The 25,028-nt window shown below is 48.8% G+C and overlaps 1 protein-coding gene across 2 annotated transcripts in view; it reads left to right on the plus strand.

The window, feature by feature from the left end:
- LOC141162623 (serine protease 33-like) overlaps positions 1-25,028 on the plus strand; it is a 44,386-nt gene that overhangs the window by 12,387 nt on the left and 6,971 nt on the right. Inside the window, exon 2 of one of the 2 annotated variants that reach the window (XM_073648906.1) lies at positions 10,145-10,361. The exons of the other annotated variant lie outside the window; for it this stretch is intronic. Within the exon in view, the coding sequence (XP_073505007.1) occupies positions 10,289-10,361 (73 nt within the window). The 5' untranslated portion in view covers positions 10,145-10,288. The remainder of the gene's footprint in view (positions 1-10,144; positions 10,362-25,028) is intronic. 2 annotated transcript variants of the gene reach the window in all.

Raw genomic sequence — 25,028 nt, forward strand, 5'->3', positions numbered from 1 at the left:
GGGCCAAGGCCCACCTGGAATTTTACTGGTACCCCGCCAGGCCAGTCCTGCGGAAGGGCTTCTGTGGGATCTAGCAGAGTGCCCCTGTCTGGAGGGGGGCTCAATGCAAGCACCGCACAAATCATATAGTTGGGGGCGGGGCCAGCTGACTGCTGTCCGAATGACACATGATGCTGCGTGGCCGGAGAGCATATTGTGGGGGCAGGGCCAGCACACTCATTGTGGGTGGAACCAACCGGCTGGTGCCCATGTGTCATTTGGCCTGAGGGAACTGGTGAGTATATGCTGAGGCTGAGGATGGGACCTTCCTTCTCACTATGTGCAGGACCAGTTGGCTGCTGCCCTAAGGATTCCTGGCTCCGTGCAGCTGAAGGGGAGCCCAGAGCAGCCGTGGTATGACTGCAAGGGGCAGGGCCAGCCGGAAGCCGCCCGCTCGAGTCCTGTTGTTGAGAGGTCTTGGGATGTGGCTTTTGCTCCTAGGTTCTCATGCGCACGCCGCCATGTGTGCTTCGCCCTTGGGACCCACAGCTCCTGGTCCGGACACCTCCGCTGATGTCATCTGATGCCACTGTGCAGGATTCCTTCCAGGCCGGGAACGGCGGGAGGCAGCAGGCTGGCCCGCAACCCAACCTGAAGGGTCCCTAGAGGGGCTCATTATGTGGCGCCAGACCTGGGGGGGTTACTTCTGAGCTTTGGAGCGCCAGAGGCCTAGTCCTCCGTGGCCGGCAAATCTCAAGAGGGGACAGGGATTGTCCACCTTCAACCCCCTGGAGTAGGCTCTGGACGGAGGCCTGCAGCCAATCCTCACCCATCAGTCCTGCAACACTTCTCAACTGGTGTAGGGCAGCTTCCACAGACTCCATCTTAGGAATAAAGGCACTCAGTTAAGAAGTATGAGATTCCTCGTTTTTTGCAGGATGTGCCTAAGATGGCTGCTCTCTTCCTGGACATTCCATTATATACCATTTCTCTGTTATCCCCTCCCCTATTATCCCTTCTCCCACCACTGGTTAACCCCATAGCTTCTCCTACTAAATTAACCCTATCCGTATCCCTCAACCACCTTTTACACTACACTCCCTGCCCCAACCCTGTCATGTCGGCCTCCCTTCCATGGCAGGGCCCCAGTACAGCCTCACTGGAGGTCAATTTTCCCTGCATGAGTCATCATTACTGCCAAGGTCCCTGGCAGGGGGAAGGAGGGAGCAGCTGGGTCAGGAAGGAAATGATTTCTATAAGAACAAGAGAATTCCTGTTTGTACATAGAGCAGAGAAAAGAGAAGAATTATCTAGGTAGAAAGGTGAAATGAGCAATTGTAAGTACACAGCGCTGTATAATTTGAAGACTTCAATACATTAAGCTTTGTTCATACTAGCCATTTTTTCAGCATTTTTTCACTGCAGCAAAACTTGATCTCTTGGCTGGAAAGAAGCAGTGTCAAAAATGCAGGTTTTGGTGCATTTTTTGTGTGTTTTTGCTGCATTTCTTATGCGTTTTTCAGGATCCCAAAGTTCAGCTTTTCTTCTAGCACAGAAGCATGAACACAGGTCACCAATGCAAGACATACAGTACAGACCAAAAGTTTGGACACACCTCATTTAAAGATTTTTCTGTATTTTCATGACTATGAAAATTGTACATTCACACTGAAGGCATCAAAACTATGAATTACCACATGTGGAATTATATACTTAACAAAAAAGTGTGAAACAACTGAAAATATGTCTTATATTCTAGGTTCTTCAAAGTAGCCACCTTTTGCTTTGATGACTGCTTTGCACACTCTTGGCATTCTCTTGATGAGCTTCAAGAGGTAGTCACCGGAAATGGTTTTCGCTTCACAGGTGTGCCCTGTCAGGTTTAATAAGTAGGATTTCTTGCCGTATAAATGGGGTTGGGTCCATCAGTTGTGTTGTGCAGAAGTCTGGTGGATACACAGCTGATAGTCCTACTGAATAGACTGTTAGAATTTGTATTATGGCGAGAAAAAAGCAGCTAAGTAAAGAAAAACGAGTGGCCATCATTACTTAAAGAAATGAAGGTCAGTCAGTCCGAAAAATTGGGAAAACTTTGAAAGTGTCCCCAAGAGCAGTTGCAAAAACCATCAAGCGCTACAAAGAAACTGGCTCACATGAGGACCGCCCCAGGAAAGGAAGACCAAGAGTCACCTCTGCTTCTGAGGATAAGTTTATAAGAGTCACCAGCCTCTGAAATCGTAGGTTAACAGCAGCTCAGATTAGAGACCAGGTCAATGCCACACAGAGTTCTAGCAGCGGACACATCTCTTCAACAACCGTTAAGAGGAGACTTTGTGCAGCAGGCCTTCATGATAAAGTAGCTGCTAGGAAACCACTGCTAAGGACAGGCAACAAGCAGAAGAGACTTGTTTGGGCTAAAGAACACAAGGAATGGACATAAGACCAGTGGAAATCTGTGCTTTGGTCTGATGAGTCCAAATTTGAGATCTTTGGTTCCAACCACCGTGTCTTTGTGCGATGCAGAAAAGGTGAACATGCCTGGTTCCCACCGTGAAGCATGGAGGAGGAGGTGTGATGGTGTGGGGGTGCTTTGCTGGTGACACTGTTGGGGATTTATTCAAAATTGAAGGCATACTGAACCAGCATGGCTACCACAGCATCTTGCAGGGGCATGCTATTCCATCAGGTTTGCGTTTAGTTGGACCATCATTTATTTTTCAACAGGACAATGGCCCCAAACACACCTCCAGGCTGTGTAAGGGTTATTTGACTAAGAAGGAGAGTGATGGGGTGCTACGCCAGATGACCTGGCCTCCACAGTCACCAGACCTGAACCCAATCGAGATGGTTTGGGGTGAGCTGGACCGCAGAGTGAAGGCAAAAGGGCCAACAAGTGCTAAGCATCTCTGGGAACTCCTTCAAGATTGTTGGAAGACCATTTCCGGTGACTACCTCTTGAAGCTCATCAAGAGAATGCCAAGAGTGTGCAAAGCCGTCATCAAAGCAAAAGGTGGCTACTTTGAAGAACCTAGAATATAAGACATATTTTCAGTTGTTTCACACTTTTTTGTTAAGTATATAATTCCACATGTGGTAATTCATAGTTTTGATGCCTTCAGTGTGAATGTACAATTTTCATAGTTATGAAAATGCAGAAAAAACTTTAAATGAGAAGGTGTGTCCAAACTTTTGGTCTGTACTGTATGTGAAACCATATTAACCAGAATTACAAATTGTAGGACACTATTTATTTTCACACTATGGTTTGCCATTGAGTGAGTTGCTCAGGGATTGTTCAGTTTCACACCTCTGGGGCCACAGGTATTGTACAATCTCATACCTAGCTCAGCCAATGTTTACATTGTACACATCACTAAGTTATTTAACTGTCCTAATCCAAGCTGCCATCTCAGATGACCAAGACAAGATGGTAAAATCACAAAAATAAATGAACTTTACATACTACTCTACTTGCTTTTTTTCATTAGAAACATAGCAAATTCTGATAGCTATGTTCACACTAGGCGTTTTTTCAGCATTTTTCACCACCCATTACTTTTAATGGATGAAAAACGCTGAAAGAAGTGACATGCTCTATTGTGCAAAAAAACATCATGGCGCACCATGTGGAGAAGAGAGGGGACAAGACCAATAGAGAGGGAATAACGCAGAGAAGAGTGTGAACATCAAGACAGGGGTCAAAATGACACAGAGAATAAAGAGAGGCATAAAGTCTACTATAACGCAGAGAAGAGTCAGGGAACAAAATTCACAGCAGAATGGAGAAGAGGGCGCAACACTAAGCACTCCACAGCTTTGAGAAAGGGGGCTCAAAACTTATGAAAAGACATAGACGAATGGAGGGGCACAAATATCACAGCACAGAGAAGAGTGTGTTACTCTATTAGTAAAGGTGTATAATTTTTTTTCAGAAGCTGACAACTCAAAAAGGCTACCTCGAATAGACTTGGCGCAAGACACTCTATTTAGCAAATCCCAGATAAACCTCTTTAACCCTTATACAGGTATCTAGGACGGCCCCCCCTGGTTGAGTCCATATATTAGCTGCTGGACAGAGGAGCAAGACGAGTAGCCAGCTAGCCAGGTCAGTAACTTGGAGGACATAACCAAGGACAGACTCAGGAGAAAAGACAGGGGCAAAGTCAGACAGGACTACGGAGCAAGAATAAGTTGGGGTCACAGATATGAGTAACAGAATATTAAAAGTATACCAGCAGAATAGAAAAGCAAACACGATATCTGCCAACTCCCAGCAGTCTGAGTTGGCAGACAAGTAACCTGACTGTGGTGGCTTTGTCTTTCAGCCGTTGTCTCACCAAGTTAATGTCAAGAAAATGACTCTCATGTCTCAGAAAAGAAAAAATATCAATGATTTTGGCTTCTGATCAGCAACTTTATTTTGTCAATGGCCAAAGGAGATGCCCATAGGAGATGCCCATATTGTCCTGCAGCTATTTATCCCAATTTCCTTTATAGCCTATAAATGTTGTCTTTCACCATTACTCTGCACATGACTTCAACAGATCCTCATAGCTGATGGCTCCACCAGATAACCCTGAGGGGTTGTCCCAAATTAGCAAGTTAACACTGATCCTTGGGATAACTGATAATGTGTGGATCATTGAGGATCCAACCAATGGAATATCCAATGATCACAAGAAAAAGGGACTAAAATGCCCCGCTCCATTCACAGTCAATGGGACTGCTGGAGATAGCCAAGTGCTATGCTGATGCATGCATTTGCCTGACCACCAATCACTTTTAATTTGGCACTTCAGTGCCCAATTCTTTGGAGTTTGAGGATCCCAGCAGTAGGACTCCCAGAAATACTTAAGTTATTAGAGATAAGCTGTTAGAATCTATCTTGTTTTACTTTTGGCCATCTTTTTGTGGTTTGCTGGCTTCTAGTCTTTTCCTCTGGTGCTCGGTTTCATGGTCACGTGATCTCCTCACTCTTTATTACTCAGCACCTGTCTACTATTCCTTGCTGGACATCAGTGTTGTTACGCTTGTGCTCTGGCTATTTGCCTTTAGTTCTTTGTGCTTTGATCAAATTGATATCCTGGGACTTCTGGTTCCACCAGTTTTGTTTCCTTTAATTTTCATTTCTGCAACTTACTTTTCTTTTAGGAAGTCACCTGTGTTTGTTCCCAGTCCTTAGATCTTTTAGGGACACCCTTTCCCGTTCCTTCAGGTCTTCGTTTCAGTTCAGTGCAGGATTGTCGGTGGGGCTATTCACAAGGAATAGGGCACCCACCCCAGCGTAGGGTTTAAGCTGAGTCTCAGTGCAGGGACAGCTTCTCCCATCTATTCCTTAGTTCTAAGTTCTAAGAGACCAAGCCATTTTTGGTTGAGGTGGATGCCTCATCTATAGGCGTAGGGGCAGTTCTGTCCCAGGAGGGAAAGGATGGTGTGCATCCCTGTGCTTTGTTTTCAAAAATTTTTTCTGAGACAGAGCTCAACTATGATGTTGGGAATCGTGAGTTGTTGGCTATTAAACTGTCGTTCGAGCATTGGCGACACTTTTTGGAGAGGGCTCGACATCCTATACAGGTTTTTACTGATCATAAGAATTTGATTTATCTGGACGCAGCTAAACGTTTGATTGCCTGTCAGGCTGGGTGGGCACTGTTTTTTGCCCGGTTCAATTTTTCCGTAACCTTTGTCCCAGGGACAAAGAATGTTAAGGCTGATGCTTTGTCTCGCAGTTTTTCTCCAGCGGTGAATACTGAGAAGGAGGAGTGTATTTTGCAGAGAGGGGTGGTGGTGGATTCTGAGTTGGAGAATAGCATCCTAGGAGCTCAGAGTGCGGCACCAACTAACACTCCGTGTGGTAAATTGTTTGTGCCTAGGGTCTTGAGGAGAGCGTTGTTTATTGAATGTCATGAGTCTCGGTTGGCGGGTCACCCAGGGATTTCGGAAACTAGGAAGTCTATCGGTCGGAGTTTCTGGTGGCCAGGGTGACAAAGAGATGTCACCAAGTGGGTGCGTCAGTGTTCTGTGTGTGCTAGGTCAAAGGCCTCTCACGCTCTGGCTACGGAGTTGCTGTGCCCCTTGGAAGTTCCTAGTTCGCCATGGACGCATCTTGCCAAGGATTTTATCACCGATCTGCCTGTATCGGATGTTTTTTCTGTCATCTGGGTTGTTGTTGACCGGTTTAGTAAAATGTGTCATCTAGTTCCGTTCAACAAGTTACCTTGCGCCAAGACTCTTGCTAAGGCTTTTGTGAAGGAGATTGTCAGGCTCCATGGTGTTCCCACGGACATTGTTTCTGATAGAGGACCACAGTTTGTGGCTCGCTTTTGGCGTGCTTTTTGTGACAGATTGAAAATTCATTTGTCAATCTCGTCGGGGTATCATCCAGAGTCCAACGGACAGACTGAAAGGAAGAACCAGGATGTCGAGCAGTTTTTGAGATGTTTTGTGGCAGACAATCAGGAAATGTGGTCGGAATTTCTACGACTTGCGAAGTTTGCCCTTAATAACCATACTTCTTCCTCGACTGGGTGTTCTCCTTTTTTTTGTTGTACTGGCATGTATCCATCTTTTGGTACATTTTCCAAAGTTGGGGCTGCTGTGCCGGAGAGGGTTTGGACCAGTGTACGCCTGAATCTAAAAGAGGCTAACAGGAGATCAAAAAGATATTTTGACAAAAAAAGAAAGGAGTCCTTGTTTGCTGTTGGGGATATGGTTTGGTTGTCCTCTAGGAATCTTCATTTAAAAATTCCTTCTAAAAAATTGGGGCCTAAACTTGTGGGTCCTTTCAAGGTGGTTCAGGTTGTCAACTCGGCAGCGGTGAGGTTGGGCATTCCCTCGTCCTGGAGGATTAATTCTGTGTTTCATGTATCGTTACTTAAGAAGGCGGACACGCCTGATAAGCAGGTGAAGCCTACTGTTCTTCCTGTTGATGAGGACGGTGAATATGAGATTTCTCGCATTTTGGATTCCAGGTGGCATAGAGGAAGATTACAGTATCTTGTTTCCTGGAAAGGTTTCGGCCACGAGGATAATTCCTGTGTGAAGACCGAGGACGTCTCGGCCTCAAGGCTAATTAAGGCTTTTCACAGGAGATTTCCTGGTAAGGCCCGGCCTAGAGGATCCGCAGGATCCTCGTTAAAGGGGAGGTACTGTTATAATCTATGTTGTTTTACTTTCGGCCATCTTTTTGTGGTTTGCTAGTTTCTAGTCTTTTCCTCTGCTGCTGGGTTTCGTGGTCACGTGATCTCCTCACTCTTTATTACTCAGCACCTGTCTCCTATTCCTTGCTGGACATCAGTGTTGTTACGCTTGTGATCTGGCTATTTGCCTCTAGTTCTTTGTGCTTTGATCAAATTGATATCCTGAGACTTCTGGTTCCACCAGTTTTGTTTCCTTTAATTTTCGTTTCTGCAACTTACTTTTCTTTTAGAAGGTCACCTGTGTTTGCTCCCAGTCCTTAGATCTTTTAGGGACACCCTTTCCCCTTCCTTTAGGTCTTCATTTGAGTTCAGTGCAGGATCGTCGGTGGGGCTATTCACAAGGAATAGGGCACCCACCCCAGCGTAGGGTTTAAGCTGAGTCTCAGTGCAGGGTCAGCTTCTCCCATCTATTCCTTAGTTCTAAGTTGCTGTTCATAACATAAGCAAGTCAATTCAATGCAAAACAAATTTGTGTCCAATTTTTAGGAATTCAAACTATTTACGATTCATTTTGCGTGAATTGGCTAAAATGGCTTCTTCCATTTTATGCATTGTAGAACAATGCACCAGTCAGAGAAAGATCACATGACCTCCAACATTGCAGAGCAGTCTCCCTCACAATGATTTGTGGCTATAAAATCACATGATTTAGCACAGCAAATCTAGACAGACTATAATAGCCTGTATAAAAGCTCTGGCAGGGAATGCAGCAGCCACTGTGTGTTAAATCTGGATAGTGAAGGGACGTCACAGCTCACAGTGTAACCACAGAGATAAGAAGAGAAAGCCATAAAAAGCTAAAGAAACTTTCCAGATTGTGTGTGACAGCACAGCAGTGAGGAAGAGTTACCATGTGTTTACCTATAGTCATATATACTCAACAAAAATATAAACGCAACCAGGCCCGGCTCAAGGTTTTTGTGGGCCCCGGGTGAGTCTCAGTGGGCCATTTAACACATACCACGATTCATGATGCACAGATGCCGCAGAGCAATATATATATAGTACAAGGCCGAAGATTTCACTTCTTACATTACATGACTGATATCTATTGTAAATTCCATAATAGCTCAGAAACTGGCGAATCGCTCCATACAGAATACTGGCCCTTATAAAATGCTCCATACTGGATACTGGCCCCCATATAACGCTCCATATAGGTATTCTGGCCCCCATATAACGCTCCATGCAGGCTGTGCCCCCAAATAATGTTCCATGCAGGCTGTTCCCCCCACATAATGCCTCATGCAGGCTGTTCCCCCATATAATGCCCCACACAGGCTGTTCCTCCCTTATAATGCCCTATGCAGGCTGTTCCCCCCATATAATGCCTCATGCAGGATGTCACCCCCCTTATAATGCCCCATGCAGGATGTCACCCCCCTTATAATTCCCCATGCAGGATGTCACCCCCTATTATAATGCCCCATGCAGGATGTCACTCCCCCCCTTTTAATGCCCCATGCAAGAAGTCACAACCCCCCTCTCTTATAATGCCCCATGCAGTATGTCACGCCCCCCCTTTTAATGCCCCATGCAAGAAGTCACAACCCCCCTCTCTTATAATGCCCCATGCAGTATGTCACGCCCCCCCTTTTAATGCCCCATGAAGGATGTCACTTCCCCCCCTATATAGTGCCCCATGCAGGATGTCACCCCCCCCCATATAATGCCCCATGCAAGATGTCACTTGTTTCCCCCCCCATATAATGCCCCATGCAGGATGTCATCACCCCCTCCCCCAATCATATAATGCCCCATGCCTCCATACATTAAGAAAAAAATCAAATACTCACCTCACTTCTCACCTGCTGCCACTGCTCTGGACCCCTCACCCACGCCGGCGTCTTCCCACTCTGCACTGTGATGGCTCAAGAGAGAGCACAGTGGAAAGACGTCACCGCACCCTCTGACCTGAGACATCACAGTCAGAGGGCGCGGAAGAGACCGGAGCTGCTGCAGAGGCACGAGGAGGGGTAAGTATTTTGCCGCCGGCTGCCGGGGCCCTGAGCAAGCGGGAGGAGCAGGCGCTGACAATACTCTCCTCCGCTCAAGGGTCCCATAGCGCGGTGGGGTGCCCGGCGGCGAGTGGGTCCCCCACCTGCTAAGGGCCCCGGCACTTGCCCGGGTGCACCGGGTGCTGACGCCGGCCCTGAACGCAACAATTGTTTTTGCTTCCATTTTTCATGAGCTGAACTCAATAATCTAAGACCTTTTCTATGGACACAAAAGACCCCTTTCTCCCAAATATTGTTCACAAATTTATGTAAATCTGTGTTAGTGAGATCTTCTCGTTTGCATCTGGAGATGCCACACTGTGAGGTGGACGGATTATCTCAGCAGAGGAGAAGATCTCACTAACACAGATCTAGACAAAGTTCTGAGCAATATTTGAGAGAAAAAGGCATTTTGTGTCCATAGAAAAAGTCTTAGATCTTTGAGTTCAGCTCATGAAAAATGAGAGAAAAAACAAAAGTGTTGTGTTTATATTTTTGTTCCTGTATGTGTTTGTGTTTAAGAGCTTGACAGGGTTCAATGAAGTCCTTTCAAGGCAGTTAGAGGTTTTGGAATACTTTTGCTTTACCTGTGAATTAAATTTTGCATAGCCGGTGAATTTAAATTTCAAAAGATTCGCTCAATCCTGTGTATAAGTATTAAATAGTCAATTTTGTACCCGACTAAGATGTAACCGATAGGAAGATCAACCATCAAGACCTGCAGTTAATTCAGAGTCCAGATTCTGAAAAATGCAGATGTAGACCCTAAAGCTTTGTCTGGTGTCTAGCAGAGATTCTGAAAAATGCAGACGCAGACCCTAAAGCTTTGTTTGGTGTCTAGCGGACGCACGGTGAAGATATACAATGAATGTGATCAATATGAATCATTGCCTGGAAACAAGACGCGTCACGCTCCACACTTTCACCCTATAGATTTTCATTATGGCCATTGTCTTCTCTGTGTCGCAGGTTTCTGAGCACCAATGTTTGCCTATAGGCCTGGGCAAAGTGTTTATCTTGAGTCTTCAATGTTTTACGAGTTGTTTCTTGGTTTGCTGTTATCCGTTCCTAAGTGATGAGGTTTCCCTATATAATGCTTAGAAATGCATAAATATGGACACAGCTCAGAGCAGAGAGGACACCATGGAGCTGAGGATTATTGGGGCTCTTATATTTTTTCTCTTTGGTAAGTTCCATTTTACAATTTTCATGTGAATACCATAATTTACTATTAATGCTGTCAGGTCAGTTTTAGCTCCCAAATGACCCATACCGTACTGTCAGAGACTTAGACAGATGTGAAAAAATACTCCAAAAGTTAGGATATTTTTAAAAATGTAAATGTTAATAGTTTATTGTTATTAATTACCAAAATATAATGTGAAAGAAGAAAAGAGAAATGTAAATCTCATCAGTCGCTTCCATCATCGCCACTTGCCTTCATCATCAGTATCTGGTGACCCCCTGTCACCTCCATCATCAGTATCTCGTGACCTCCCTTCACCTCCATCATCAGTATCTGGTGACTGCTCTTTATCTCTATCATCAGTATCTGGTGACCACCCATCACTTCCATCATCAGTATCTGGTGACCGCCCGTCACCTTCATCATTGATATCTGGTGACCACACGTTGCCTCCATCATCAGTATCTGGTGACCGCCCGTCTCCTCCATCATCAGTATCTGGTCACCGCCCATCATCTCCATCATCAGTATCTGGTGACCCCCAGTCACCTCCATCATCAGTATCTGGTGACCGCCCGTCGCCTCCATCATCAGTATCTGGTGACTGCTCATTACCTCCATCATCTATATCTGGTGACCACCTATCACCTCCATCATCAGTATCTGGTGATCGCCGTCACATCCATCATTGATATCTGGTGACCACTCGTTGCCTCCATCATCAGTATCTGGTGACCACCCGTTGCCTCCACCATCAGTATCTGGTGACCACTCGTTGCCTCCGTCATCAGTATCTGGTGACCACCCGTTGCCTCCATCATTAGTATCTGGTGACCGCCCGTCACCTCCATCATTGATATCTGGTAACCACTCATTGCCTCTATTATCAGTATCTGGTGACCTTCCGTTGCCTCCATTATCAGTATCTCTTGACCACCCATCACCTTCATCACTTTTTTTAGTTACTTGTACACAGGTTATGGAGGATCTCGGCAGGAGGTTGTGCCAAACATCTTGGAGACCTGACCCCAGATCTCCTGTGTCTGAGGCTTGTGCGGATCCTTCTGTCTCTTCATGTGATACCAGACAGACTGGATGATGTGAGATCAGGGCTCCGAGGCCGGATCATCACCCTCAGGACTCCATTTTTTCTTTCATGTCATAGGTCAAACACTATGACAGAACTGAGCACAGCAGCAAGACACAAGGTAGTTATACTGCATCCGCAAGATGTCTCCCAGGCAAACATTTGCAGCATTTTTCTGCACCCACCTAAAATATTTGCACATTACTGTACATTACTCCTCCAGTTTTTGTTGTTGTTGGATGCTTCATGTTCATGTTGAGGAACATCTTTCATCCTGTCCTCCTCTTCACTCTGCCTTTTTTGAGTCTGTTTTCTCCGGTCAGTTGGGTCATATTGTAAGAATCAATCAATCTTTATAATGTTTGCCACAAGAAACTTGGTTGATTACGCCAAGAATCTACATCTACAGTTGGCTACTAGCTTGTCTTCTCCAGCTCCCTGACGCCCCTACCCCACTTACATTGATCAGTTTTGAAGAGTTATGAGAAGTCAGAATATGACACTGTTTTTAGAGAGGTGCCCTTTAAGTAACTCTGAATTATTGCTCTTCATTATTTGCCAAAAATACCAGAAATGTAACTTTACCAGGAAAGTATATATTTCTCCTACTCTTTTTCCTAGTGTCATAACTTTTTTATATTTCCATTGATATAGCCGTATCATGGCCCATTCATTTTACCATAAAACACACTGAAAAACTGAAAAAAAACAAAACAAAGTGCCCGATGACATGGTGAAAAAAAATACAAAATACTTTGAGTTTTGTTTTTACGGCACTCATTTTGCAGTAAAAACGAGCGGACGTGAATCTCCAGGTCAGTACGATCGCAGCAATACCGAGCTTGTATCCATTTTTATTTCATTTGGTTTGTGTCACCATTTTCCGAGTTCACGGACCTGTGTGACTGTGAGGGTTGTTTTTTCTTTACTATATTTTTCTTTTGTATAGTGAGCTAATGTTTTTATTGGAACCACTTAGGGGTATAGACAACATTTTAATCACTAATTATTGCAGTTTTTAGGGATGTACAGTGGTAAAAAAATGTAAATTTTGGCTTTTCATTTTTTAAAATACATTTTAATTATTTTCATCGGTTGATAGTTAACATTTCTTACACATTACAAAAGCAGATATGTTTAGAATTTTTTTTATTTTTTATTGTATTGTATCTTTCAAACCAGTTTTTATTTTTTAATTTACCCAATATTTTAGTCTAAGTAATTGGAGAAAACACTGATTTTTTATCAGAGTGGTGAGATTGATAAGAAACCAGTAATGTCCAAATATATTTCACGTTCTTACTAGTGATGAGCGAGCACTAAAATGCTCGGGTGCTCAGTTGCTCGGGCCGAGCATATTGGAATACTCGGGTGCTTGACCCGAGCAATGAGCCCAATGTAAGTCTATGGGAAACTCGAGCATTTTTCAGGAGGCTCCCCCCGGCGGTCTGCAGAGGGCCTAAAAATTGCCCAAACCGATGAGAACAGTGCTCAAATGACATGGGAACAGCATGGGGAAGACCCCTGGAAACATTTCTGACTCCCAGGTCACTGCTGTCAACAACGTTGTCAGAGTATTACGCCACTTTTACAGACTCACAATAAAACATACAAAACAAAACCAAAATGGATTTTCCTAGGAAATATGTTAAGGAACACCCTTTCCAGGGTAATGACTTGTATATAAGGCAAAATAAATAACCAAAAACAAAAATACTCCTCCACACCTTGGGCTATGTTCACACAAAGCGTTTTTGATGCGTTTTTGCATTACTTTCAACAGTGACAAATGCATTCACCAGGAAATGTCATTTTAACATTTTACAACCTTATCTGGCAATGTGGTGTGTGACCCATCATCAGACACATCCTATTTTATTTATGATGGAGGGATTCTGAAAGTCATAAAGCCTATTTTTATAGGGACATCAGGCGGCCCTTACTATTCTTAAAAGGCCAGCAGTCGGCCCTCGCTATTGTTAGAGAGCCATCAGCCGACTATGCTTTGTTGTTCCCATTATTAACGAGTGGGTCTCCTATACTGTTATTGTGTATGCAGTGATTGCAAGGCCTGCAAGAAATTTGGACACAACCCAATACCCCTTTGAAGAGACATAGAGGAGGGTCTCTGTAACAAAAAATGTTCCCATTATAAAGGAGCGGGTCTCCTATAGTGCTAATGCCCATGCGGTGACTGCAAGGGCTGCCAAAAATTGAGAAAAACCCCACTAACAATTTAAAAACATATAGAGCTGGGCAACAGTAACGGCATGTTCCCAGTAGAAAAGAATGGGTCTGCTATACAGTTACAGGGTATGCAGTGAGTCAAATGGCTGCCAAAAATTTGGAGGAACTCCAATGCCCCATTGCAGGAGACATAGAGGTCGGAGGGCCTCCTGAAAACAATGTTCCCATTATTAGGAAGTGGGTCTCCCATACTTTTTGCCTATACAGTGAATGCAACGGCTGCCAGAAATTTGGAGGAACTCCAATGCCCATTGCAGGAGACGTAGAGGTCGGAGAGCCTCCTGAAAACAATGTTTCCATTATTAGGAAGTGGGTCTCCCATACTGTTTGCCTATGCAGTGAATGCAACGGCTGCCAGAAATTTGGAGGAACTCCAATGCCCCTTGCAAGAGACGTAGATATGGTGATACGGCAGATATGGTGGTGATATGGTGGTGGAGGATGAAGATGAGATGAAGGAGGTGGACAAGAGCAAATAGACAAAATCAGGAAGCGTATATCCATGTCTTGGTGTGAAGACAGAAGTCCATGGGAATAGAATTAGACCTCTCCAAAAAAATACTCTGTTTTGAGTTTATGTTACACTGCTGTCATTTGATGGTGTTGAGAAGTCTGGCCCAATCCAGCCCTTGTTCATTTTTATAAGAGTCAGTCAGCCTGTCAGCATTTTCAGTTGACAGGTGGATGCGCTTATAAGTTATAATTCCACCAGCGGCACTAAAAACCCGCTCTGAAAAAAACACTAGCGGCAGGGCAGGCCAAGACCTCCAAGGCATAGAGAGCCAGTTCATTCCACATGTCCAGCTTGGATACCCAATAATTATAAGGCACAGAGGAATCACAGAGGACGTTCGTACGGTCGGCAAGGTACTCCCTCACAATCTTCCAAAACTTTTCCATCCTTGTGTAGCATCGGCGTCTCTGCCCCCTGCAAGGCAGAGACACCATCCCTCTCACCGCCCGGCGTCCTCCAGCGCTCCTCTTCCTGCTTCTGCCGGCGCGCGCAGCTTCCCGGGCACTGTGCTTAGGGCGCACGCGCGCTCCTTCCCTCTTAAAGGGGCCGTGCGCGCCGCCCTAAGGAGTCCCCGGCCAATTGCCGGAGGTCCTCCCATATATATAGCACCTCCTCCAATATGGAGGTGCCCGAGCAATAGTTGATGCACAGTGTACTTACCTCTGCTTCAGCCCTCAGGTCCCGCTGCTAGCCTGACTACTAGTCCTGCCCGCCAGCCTGACTATCAGTCCAGCCCGCCAGCCTGACTACTCTCCAGCCCGACAGTCTGTCTTCCGTTCAGTCTGCCAGCCTGTCTATGGGCTTTGCCCGCCTGCTTACCTGGAAGCACCTGCCTGTTACCTGTCGTGCCTACCTGGAGGCCCCTGCTTGCTACCTGCCCGTCACTTGCCGTGACCACCTGTCTGCCTACCTGGAGGCTCCTGGCCGTCACTTGCCGTGACCACCTGACAGCCTACCAAGAGGCTCCTTCCGTCACTTGCCGTGACCACCTGACAGCCTACCTAGAGGCTCCTGCCTGTCACCTGCCGTGACCACCTGTCAGCCTACCTGGAGGCTCCTGCCCGTCACTTGCCGTGACCACCTGTCTGCCTACCTGGAGGCTCCTTCCTGTCACTTGCCATGACCACCTGACAGCCTACCTAGAGGCTCCCGCCTGTTGCCTGCTGTGCCCATCTGCTGTATTGGTCAGTCCCAGCCATCTGACCCGTGGGAGTCACCTGCTCTCTTACAAGGTTGTCCCCAGAGTAGCACCTGGTCCCTCTGCTCGGTCCCTCCCTGGTCACGGAGTCGTTAGCCACCGTATGGCCTAGGTCGGTCCGAGTTGATACTTAGTTACGCCCCTCTGGGTCCCTCCTTGCACCGCAGCACAGAGGTTCCACCATCCAGATCCGTAACAGTTTGCTCGTGCCTTGGAACCCGGTGGCCCCCAAGCTCCTTCGCTCTCTGACCTGTACCAGGAGGTTTCTCATCAGAGATCCCAACAGGAAACCATCCTGAACTTCCTGCGGAGTGTCAACTCCCGCCTGGACACACTGACTGTTCCACCTGTGTCTGCCTCGAGTCGTGAGACTCCCGCTCCGGCAGCGTTTCTGCCCACCAATACCACGGCATCCAACCCATCCAACTCCTCGTTTTGGAGGCAACCCCGCTCTAGCTCGGGGTTTCATAAACCTGTGCATCCTGCACTTTGAACTTTTGGCACATCAGTTTCCCTCCGACCGGGCCAAGGTGGCGTTCATCATGTCTCACCTCACTGGAGAGGCACTGGCATCTGGCTAAATCCCCTGTGGGAGAGAGGGGATCCCCTGGTGTCCAATCTATCGTCTTTCCTCGCTGCTTTCTGGAAAGTCTTCGATGAACCCGGACGAAAATCCTCTACTGCCTCCTCTCTGGTTCGTATCCGCCAAGGGACTCTCATGGTGGGCCAATATGCCATACGGTTCCGTACCCTCGCTTCTGAGCTTGCCTGAGACAACGAGGCCCTGGTGTCCATCCTCTGGGAGGGCCTTTCCGGCCAGATTAAGGATGAGTTAGCCAGCCGGGACATTCCTACCACCCTGGATGACCTGGTGTCGCTAGCTACCCGGATCGACATCCGTTTCCTGGAACGTGCCAAAGAAACTACCTGGGAGCGAAGATTTCCTCGTCTTGCTCCTACTTTTCAGAGACCTGTCTCTCAATTAGCAACTTCCCGGGCACGCTCGCCCGAACCTATGCAGGTTGACAAGACCAAGATGGTCAAATCTCGCCAAGAGTCACACTGAGCCGAGGGGAGCTGTTTCTACTGTGGCAGTAAGGAGCACTTCATCCGTTCCTGCCTGGCGAAGCCGGGAAATGCCAGTATCTAGGACCGCGCGGATAGGTCGTCCTAGGCAAAAGTAAACCCTCTCCTTCCCTGACTTTGTCTGTCTCCATCTCCTGGGGAGAGAACCGCTACTTTGAAATTGCACACCTAGATTCCGGAGCTGCTGGGAACCTCATTTCCCAGTCCCTGGTAGAGAAATATCACATTCCCACCAAACCTCTGGCTGAACCATTGGCAGGCGCCTCCGTGGATGGAAGACTCCTTCCTGTGACCAACCTGCTCGTCACAGAACCTATAACCCTGCAGGTGGGAATGCTGCACTCTGAGAGGATCTCCTTCCATGTGCTTTCTGGTCTCTCTCACTCCCTATTGCTAGGTCTACCCTGGCTTCAGAAACATGAACCTGTGCTGAATTGGCAATCCGGCAAAGTTCTCCGTTGGGGGCAGGATTGCCATAAGTCCTGCCTGGTCCCGGTCCGCCCGGTTCGTCCTCCACCCACCCCGGCTAATCTATGCGGTTTACCGGCGCCCGACTGGTCCTATGCAGATGTCTTCGACAAAAAGGAAGCAGAGACACTGCCACCTCATAGGCCCTATGATTGCCCGATCTACCTGGTACCCGGAGCCACTCCACCCCATGGGCGTATTTACCCGTTGTCGTCGGACGAAACCCGGGCCATGTCAGAGTACATTGAAGAAAATCTGGCTAGGGGATTCATCGGGAAATCTACCTCCCCGGCTGGAGCCGGATTCTTCTTCGTCAAGAAGAAGGATGGCTCGCTATGCCCCTGTATTGACTATAGAGGACTCAATCTAATCACGGTCAAAAACAAATACCCCCTGCCACTCATCTCCGAGTTGTTTGACCGCCTTAAGGGCACCAGGATCTTTTCCAAGCAGGATCTACGTGGGGCGTATAACCTGGTCCGTATCCGTCAAGGAGACAAGTGGAAGACGGCATTCAATACCCAGGATCGTCACTATGAATACCGTGTGATGCCCTTCGGTCTCTGCAATGCTCCCGCCGTCTTCCAAGAATTGGTCAATGACATCTTCCTTGACCTTCTGTATTCCTGCGTGGTGGTGTACCTGGACGATATCTTGGTCTTCTCTCCGGACCTTCCCACACACCGGAGGGATGTTCGTCAGGTCCTGCTTAGGCTCAGGCAGAATCACCTCTATGCCAAATTTGAGAAGTGCCTCTTCAAGCAGACCTCCCTTCCGTTCCTGGGCTATATTATCTCCCAGACAGGTCTACAAATGGATCCCGAGAAGCTCTCTGCCATCTTAAAGTGGCCCCGTCCGGAGGGGTTGAAGGCGATTCAGCGATTCCTGGGCTTCGCCAACTACTATCATCTCTTCATCCCGCACTTCTCTTCCCGGACTGCTCCCATTTCTGCTCTCACCGGTAAGGGAGAAAATCCCAAGGTATTGCCGCCCGAAGCTGAGGAGGCCTTCCTTTCCTTAAAGCAAGCCTTCTCCTCTGCCCCTGTGCTGCACCGTCCGGACTGCAACAAACAGTTCTTCCTGGAGGTCGATGCTTCCTCCTCCGGAGCCGGAGTGGTGCTCACCCAAAAATCTTCATCCGGGAGAATGGTGACCTGCGGCTTCTTCTCCAAACTCTTCTCCTCGTCTGAGCGCAACTACTCTATAGGGAGACCGAGAACTGCTAGCCATCAAATTGGCGCTGGAGGAGTGGCGTTACCTGCTTGAAGGGCCTCTATACCCAGTGATCATCTATACTGATCTCAAAAACCTTGCATATCTCGAGAATGCCCAAAGACTCAATCCGTGTCAGGCCCGGTGGTCTTTGTTCTTCGCTCGCTTCGACTTTATCCTACATTTCCGCCCGGCGGACAAAAATGTTAAGGCTGACGCCTTGTCCCGATCCTTCCTGTCCTCCGATCTAGAAGAGGAGCCTATGCACATCATCGACCCCTCCAAAGTGATGAGTATGGCCCCCTTAGATCTGACTCGTCTCCCACCCGGTAAGACGTTTGTAGCGGTTCCAGATCGGGAGAAGATTCTTCACTGGGGTCATTCATCTAAACTAGCTGGCCATGCCGGTCAGAAGAAAACTTTCCTGCTCATTACCTGGCATTACTGGTGGCCCACCCTACGCAAGGATGTGGTAGACTTCGTCTCGGCCTGTTCGTCTTGTGCCCGCAACAAAGTTCCCAGACATCTTCCAGCCGGTCACCTCCTGCCTCTTCCCGTACCTGCTGCCCCTTGACAACACATTGCTATGGACTTTATTACTGCCAGCTGTACAGTCATTTGGGTGGTCGCCGACCGCTTTTCTAAAATGGCCCACTTCATCCCTCTGCCTGGTCTCCCGTGTGCATCAGAGCTGGCTAAGGACTTCTTCCTTCACATTTTCCGTCTCCATGGCCTACCCCTCCACATTGTGTCAGATCGAGGGGTTCAGTTCACCTCTCACTTCTGGAGAGCTACGTGTAAGCTGCTGGATGTCACCCTGGATTTCTCCTCCGCTTACCACCCACAGTCCAATGGCCAAGTGGAGCGGATCAACCAGATCCTTACCAGCTATCTCCGGCACTTTGTTAATGCTCACCATACCGATTGGGTGGACCTCCTACCAGGGCCGGCTCCAGGTTTTTGTGGGCCCCGGGCGAAAGAGTCTCTGTGGGCCTTTTTAACACATACACGATTCATGATGCACAGATACGGCGGAGAAAAATATATATATATATATAGTACACAGGGCCCAGCCTGCCACCTCATCCTTCACATATCACATATGCAGACATGTGCACACACACGGTACGCAGACATGCGCACGCACACACGGTACGCAGACACATGCACGCACACACAGTACACAGATATGTACACATACAGACATACACAAATTCTTAAAGACATATATAAAACAGACAAATATATATACACAGTCATACTCACTGACATTCACATACATGCACTTACACAGACCCATTACAAATATTTTTAATATGGGGATTGGGGAAGCCTCACTCACCTGTCCCCGGTCCAGTGTCCTGTCCCCGATCCAGTGTCCAGTCCCCGGTCCAGTGTCCTGTCCAGCAGCTCTCAGGTATGGGACAGTGCAGGGCCCCCGGCGTGTCACAGACTTCATGGCCCTGGAACATCAGAGGGGCCCACTTGCGGTCGGGTCCGGGCTGCTCCCCCCATCTGTGCAGGACCTCCGACGGTGTTTGATTGCCGGCACTCCCCCAGACATGGCCGCGCACTGTGCGGTTGTGTCTGCTACTAATGACGCGGCAGGGGTGACACACAAGCACAATTAAAGGTGCAGTGCCATCGATCCTGCCGCGTCATTACTAGCAGACACAGCGCACAGCGCGCGGCCGTGTCTGGGGGAGTGCCGGCAATCAAGCAGCGCCTGCGTCACTGAACAGGTGCCGAAGAAGCGGCTCGGGCCCCGACAGTGAGTGGGCGGTGGGCCCCGACAGTGAGTGGGCCCCTCTGATTTTCCAGGGCCCCGGCACTTGCCCGGGTACGCCGGGTGCTGACGCCGGCCCTGCCTCCTACCATGGGCCGAATTCTCCTACAACAACCATGATAGCCAATCGACTTCCAAGTCCCTGTTCTTTGTAGTCTATGGTCAACATCCCCGGATTCCGTTTTCCGTCTGCGCTTTAGTGGACAACCCTACCGCGGAGTCTCTGGTCAGCAAATTTTCCACCATTTGAGAAAATACTAGGTCCGCACTTCTTCAGTCCTCCAAGCGGATGAAGAGATATGCTGACAAGAGACGTCTGGATCCGCCTCAATTCCGTCCGGGAGACAAGATTTGGCTCTCCTCCAAACATGCTCGGCTCAAAATACCCTCCTACAAGTTGGGTCCTCGATTCATTGGTCCATTTGAAGTCCTCAAACAAATCAACCCAGTGGCCTACAAGTTAAAACTCCCGGGCCACCTTACGGATTCCAAACTCCTTCCACATATCTCTCCTCAAACTTGGGAACCCAGGGAGAACATTCATGCCCCGCTTCTCCTTGAAAAATTTCTTTCTGGCCTAAAAAAGAGGGGGCGTAAAGGGGGGGGGGTACTGTAGCATCGGCATCTCTGCCCCCTGCCAGGCAGAGACGCCGTCCTTCTCACCGCCCGGCGTCCTCCAGCGCTCCTCTTCCTGCTTCTGCCGGTGCGCGCAGCTTCCCGGGCACTGTGCTTAGGGCGCACGCGCGCTCCTTCCCTCTTAAAGGGGACGTGCGCGCCGCCCTAAGGAGTCCCCGGCCAATTGCCGGAGGTCCTCCCATATATATAGCACCTCCTCCAATATGGAGGTGCCCGAGCAATAGTTGATGCACAGTGTACTTACCTCTGCTTCAGCCCTCAGGTCCCGCTGCTAGCCTGACTACTAGTCCTGCCCGCCAGCCTAACTATCAGTCCAGCCCGCCAGCCTGACTACTCTCCAGCCCGACAGTCTGTCTTCCGTTCAGTCTGTCTATGGGCTTTGCCCACCTGCCTACCTGGAAGCACCTGCCTGTTACCTGCCGTGCCTACCTGGAGGCCCCTGCTTGCTACCTGCCTGTCACTTGCCGTGACCACCTGTCTGCCTACCTGGAGGCTCCTGCCCGTCACTTGCCGTGACCACCTGACAGCCTACCTGGAGGCTCCTTCCGTCACTTGCCGTGACCACCTGACAGCCTACCTAGAGGCTCCTGCCTGTCACCTGCCGTGACCACCTGTCAGCCTACCTGGAGGCTCCTGCCTGTCACCTACCGTGACCACCTGTCAGCCTACCTGGAGGCTCCTGCCCGTCACTTGCCGTGACCACCTGACAGCCTACCTAGAGGCTCACGCCTGTTGCCTGCTGTGCCCATCTGCTGTATCGGTCAGTCCCAGCCATCTGACCCGTGAGAGTCACCTGCTCTCTTACAAGGTCGTCCCCAGAGTAGCACATGGTCCCTCTGCACAGTCCCTCCCTGGTCACAGAGTCGTTAGCCGCCGTACGACCTAGGTCGGTCCGAGTTGATACTTAGTTACGCCCCTCTGGGTCCCTCCTTGCACCGCAGCACAGAGGTTCCACCATCCGGATCCGTAACACCTTGTAAAAGTACCCAGCGCCTCAGGGCCTGTGTGATGGGAGGGTCTGAGAAAAGTGTCCCAGAACTTTGGCAGTGTTCCCCTACCTCTGCTGGATTGCATTTGTGTCTCTCTTGCCTATACTCTTTGGTTGTCCAATGAACTGTGACCTCAACCAGCGTTTTCAGATGGGAATTTTTTTAATAATTTCCCAACAAGGGCATTCTGGCACCATTTTATTAGGCCTTTCCAGCATGGGAATAAGAGACAGAAAGTTCTCCCTGATTGTGGGTCTACAAGTGTCACCAACCAGTAATGACTGTCACCTAAAATTTGGACAACGCGCGGGTCACGGGAGAGGCAGCGTAACAAACTCAGCCATGTGTGCCAGACTGCAAAGAGGCAAGACTTCCGTGTCCTCACCAAGAGGACGACTGACCATGCTCTCCTCCTCATCCCTGTCCTCAGGCCATCCACGCTGAACAGACGATATGATAGTAGTAGCCTCTATAGCGCAGGAAACTAGCTCCTGTTCTTTCTCCTCCTCATTGTCACCCAATCCACATTGGGAAGAGTTGAGGTTGGGCTGCGTGGAATCACCCTGTATGGTTCCTTGCTCCATCTCATCGTACTTCGCCTGCAATGCATCCTCTTTAATTGTGAGCAGAGAGCATTTCAGAAGACAGAGAAGCGGGATGGTGATCCTGATTATAGCGTTATCGCCGCTCACCATCTTGGTTGGGTCCTCCAAGTTTTGGAGGATGGTACAGATGTCTGACATCCATGCCCATTCCTGAAGTCTTTTGGGTGGAGTCTGACCTGAATACCGATAGCCTTGTTCATGCTGGTAGTCAACAACTGCCCTCTTCTGCTCACAAATCCTTTCCATCGCAGATCAGTCATTGAGCTGGAAGCTGCAAACGCTGCTGAAGCACAGCAAGAGCGGCAGAAGCTGTAGCTGACTTTTTAAAATGGGCACACAGGCGGCATACTTTGACAAGCAGATCCAGCATATTCAGGTAGCTTTTGAGAAACCGCTGAACCACAACGATAAGCATATGGGCCAGGCATGGTACGTGTGTGAGCTCGCCTCGCCTCAGAGCCGCCACCAGGTTCCGGCCATTGTCACACACGACCATGCCTGGCTGCAGGGTCAGCGGTGTCAGCCACAGATCTGCCTGCTCTTTCAGAGCTGTCCACAACTCTTCAGCATTGTGCGGTTTTTCACCTAAACATATTAGCTTCAGCACAGCCTGTTGCCGCTTGGCTGAGGCAGTGCTGCAGTGCTTCCAGTTTGCGACTGATGTGGTCATTTTGGAGATGGAGATAGAAGAGGAGGAGGAGGAGGCTCAGGAGCTGTAGAATGTGGGGGCAACCCTGATTGACCCAGGGCCCACAATCCTCGTTGTCAGGAGGATGTCTTCCGTCTCAAGGTCCAACTGGGTCCCGGCTTCCACTATATTAACCCAGTGTGCCATCAGCGAGATATACCATCCCTGCCCACAAGCACTTGTCCATGTGTCTGTGTTTGGGTTGACTTTCCCAGTAACTGCGTTGTTGAGGGCACAGCTAATGTTGTGGGACACGTGCTCGTGTAATGCAGGGATGGCACACCAGGAGAAATAGTGGCGGCTGGGGACCGAGTACCGAGGGTCGGCCGCCGCCATCAGGTTGCGGAATGTTTCCATCTCCACGAGCCTAAAAGGCAACATTTCTGGCGCAAGCAGTCACGAAATGTGGGAATTTAGTAGTCTGGCCTGTGGGGCGTTGGCTGAATATTTGCGCTTGCGTTCCAAGGACTGGGGTAGGGACGATTGAACGCTGCACTTGGACAAGGACATGGACGTGCTTGCTGATGGTGCTAGCTGAGAGTGCAATGACAGGTGCAGGGCGGGAGGCATCTTGCCATGCGCCATGGACCGGGGATGGGCGTGCACGCACAACAGTGGAAGGAGCAGTGGTGTCACCCGCAGACACTGTTGCTGGACCCTGGGGTTCGGCCCACTTAGTCGGCTGCTTTGCTGCCATGTGCCTAACCATGCTGGTGGTGATCAGGCTGGTAGTTTTGCTACCCCTGCTGATGGTGGCCTGGCAGGTGGTGCAAATTGCCTTTTTGGTGTTATCTGCGGAGTCTTTAAAAAATAACCAGACTCAGGAAGACCTAACAGTTGTACTGGCAACTTCCGTCGTGTTGGCATTACGAGGAACGCTTTCCCACCTTGTGTCTGTGGCCACCACACTGCTTCTTCCTGCCTGTTGTGGTGTTATGCCTCCCTCCCCCTGTGTGCTGCTGTCCTCGCTCTCTATGTCCTCCTGCCAGGTTGGGTCAGTTACTATATCATCCACCACCTTGTCTTCCATTTCCGCACCCTGGTCCTCCTCCTGACTTTCTGGCAATTGTGCCTCATCATCATCATCCACCTCCTGTGACAGCAATTGCACTTTACCACCGTTGCCTTTGTGTGACCGTGGCTGCTCCAATATTTGGGCATCGCTACACGCGTTCTCCTTTTGACTCGCTTGAAGCTGGCCGGGCAAGAGGCGCTTATCTACCAATGGAAAAGTGAACAGCTCTTCTGAGTGTCCAAGTGTGGGATCAGTTGTCTCTGAGCACTCGGCATGGTGGGAAGAAGGAGGATCAGAGTGAGGAATAAGCGGGCCAGATTCATGGCTACTGACACTTGACCGTGTGGAAGACAGGGTGCTGGTGGTGCCAAAATACAGGGTACTGGTGGTGATGTCAAAGTGACAAGAAGCATTATCTGCTATCCAGCCAACAACCTTTTGACACTGCTCTGGGTTCAATAGTGTTGTGGTGCGGTCCCCTAGTAATTGGGATAGGAAGGTCGAGCGACAAGATGTGGGTGTTTGTTGTGGCACAATTTCAGCTTGCCCAAGGCCATGTCCTCGGCCTCTGCACCATTACGATCACGTCCACTTCCCCATCCCTTGCCACGCACCTTGCCCATTTTAAATGGAGGACAATATTTTCACGATAAATGGCTGATTTTGGAACGCAGTTATATGGGATACATGTGACAGAGAACCACGGTTTTAAATAGCAGGCCTGTAATTTACTGATACTATTCTTCACAGACACCTAGTGTTAATAGCTTGACCGAGACCCTGCAACAAATTGTAAAAGGAGGCCAATATTTTCCACATTCAGTTCAAATTTCTGGATTTTTATCGCTCAAATATGGAACAGATCTGGCTGTATTCTGCAGTGAGAAGAAGCAAATGGAGCACAAAAATGGTGTACTCTGGATTGCTATGGCATTACAGTGATTGGCTGGCAATCCCTGCATGTTCATTGGCTCTGTAAAGAGCGCCAAACGTGCAGGGCTGAGACCCGATCTCCCGCCCGAGCAACCCCGGAAATACTCGCCGAGCGTTGAGCACAGTGATGCTCGAGCGAGTACTGAGCAGTGGCGAGCGAGTTCGCTCATCACTAGTTCTTACATATATTATGAAACTATTGA

Source organism: Phyllobates terribilis, unplaced genomic scaffold, assembly GCF_046119375.1.
Source record: "Phyllobates terribilis strain yellow unplaced genomic scaffold, ASM4611937v1 Scaffold_9__5_contigs__length_417890890, whole genome shotgun sequence".
NCBI lineage: Eukaryota > Metazoa > Chordata > Amphibia > Anura > Dendrobatidae > Phyllobates > Phyllobates terribilis.